General features: G+C 42.4%; 1 protein-coding gene across 1 annotated transcript; it reads left to right on the top strand.

Annotated features, from left to right (window-relative positions):
• Positions 1-803: 803 nt before the first annotated feature.
• Positions 804-1,631, top strand: LOC105814046 (GA-binding protein subunit beta-1; the record flags this gene model as incomplete). Its single annotated transcript, XM_012648922.1, has 1 exon — positions 804-1,631. A coding segment is annotated over exon 1 (615 nt), but the record flags the coding sequence as incomplete, so codon positions are not given.
• Between the last annotated feature and the right edge of the window lie 4 nt (positions 1,632-1,635).

The raw sequence follows: 1,635 nt of genomic DNA, 5'->3' as shown, positions 1-1,635 counted from the left end.
GAGATGGATTTGCTTCCACTACAGCTTTCAGCTCATCATTATCCACCTTGGTCTCAGGTCACCCACGTACTTGTTCAAGTTTAAAATCACCAGAATGGAACTTCTCAAACCATGGACATACTGTGTGTTCATTAGCCACATCCTTGCTAAAAACTTCATTGATATTTCAAGCTGTCTGTGCTGCATTGGTTCCACGATGGAATTTATATTAAAAAATAACACAGATTTTTGACTTATCCATGGTTTCACAAAAATTGCTCTAAAGATTTTTTTTGAAAGATAATCATAAGCCAAAACATACATTTGAAAGAATGAAGATGTACCTTCACAATGAAGAGAAAAAAAAAAAACCAAAACAAGAAGTGTCAAAGTGAAATGTCAGAGATATCAACTGTCAAACGTAGTACTTAAGGAAATTGGACATTCCATACTTAATAACTCAATATTTAGCCATTTAATATGATGTTTGCTCTTAGTTTCTGAAAACAACACACATACACGACTCTTTATCATAGTTAGGAAATGTCCTTTGTCTCTCGTTTTACTTAGTTTTTTTTAATTATATGGAACTCTTCACAAATTTGCATGTCATCCTTGCGCAGGGGCCGTGCTACTCTTCTCTGTGGTTCCCCTTTTAGCATATGTACTTCTGCAGCGAGCACCACTTAGCGTTTTTACCAGAAATGGTTCTCAAATTTTCTCCAATGCTATATAATTGTGCAGTTTTCAATTTTATTTTATCAGTGTGATTAGATTGATAATTTCCAATACTGAACTATGCTTAAAGGCCCAAAATAGACTCGCACACCATGTGTCCTTCCGCGCGCAGCACGGGGGACTTTTCGGTGGGGATTTTGGGCGCCGACCAGACGCGGCATTTTCGGAAAATAGCGCCCTGTGCAGCTGAAGCGCTTTGTGTGTAGCGGGGCCGCGTCAGCCCGGCCGGGTACGAGGCGCCTCGGGTCCCCGAACCACCTCCTGCTGCCTCCCCGTTGCTGCTCCCGAAGCTTTTCCAGATGTCCCTGGTAGATTTGGGAAAGAAGCTTTTAGAAGCGGCACGAGCAGGTCAAGATGATGAAGTTCGTATTTTGATGGCAAATGGAGCTCCTTTTACTACAGACTGGCTGGGAACTTCTCCACTTCATCTGGCAGCACAGTACGGGCATTACTCCACCACAGAGGTACTACTCCGAGCTGGTGTAAGTAGGGATGCCAGAACCAAAGTGGACCGAACACCATTGCACATGGCAGCTTCTGAGGGCCATGCCAGCATAGTAGAGGTTTTGCTTAAGCATGGTGCTGATGTCAACGCAAAGGACATGTTAAAGATGACAGCTCTGCATTGGGCCACAGAACACAATCATCAAGAGGTGGTGGAACTTTTAATCAAATATGGTGCTGATGTACACACACAAAGTAAATTTTGTAAAATTGCATTTGATATTTCAATAGACAATGGAAATGAAGATTTAGCAGAGATATTACAGATTGCTATGCAGAACCAAATCAACACAAACCCAGAGAGTCCCGACACTGTGACGATACATGCTGCAACACCACAGTTTATCATTGGACCTGGAGGGGTGGTGAACCTAACAGGTCTGGTATCTTCAGAAAATTCATCCAAGGCAACAG

The sequence above is a fragment of the Propithecus coquereli genome, unplaced genomic scaffold, assembly GCF_000956105.1.
Source record: "Propithecus coquereli isolate 6110/MARCELLA unplaced genomic scaffold, Pcoq_1.0 Scaffold299, whole genome shotgun sequence".
In the NCBI taxonomy this organism is placed as follows: Eukaryota; Metazoa; Chordata; class Mammalia; order Primates; family Indriidae; genus Propithecus; species Propithecus coquereli.
This window is presented reverse-complemented; position numbering and strand designations above follow the sequence as displayed.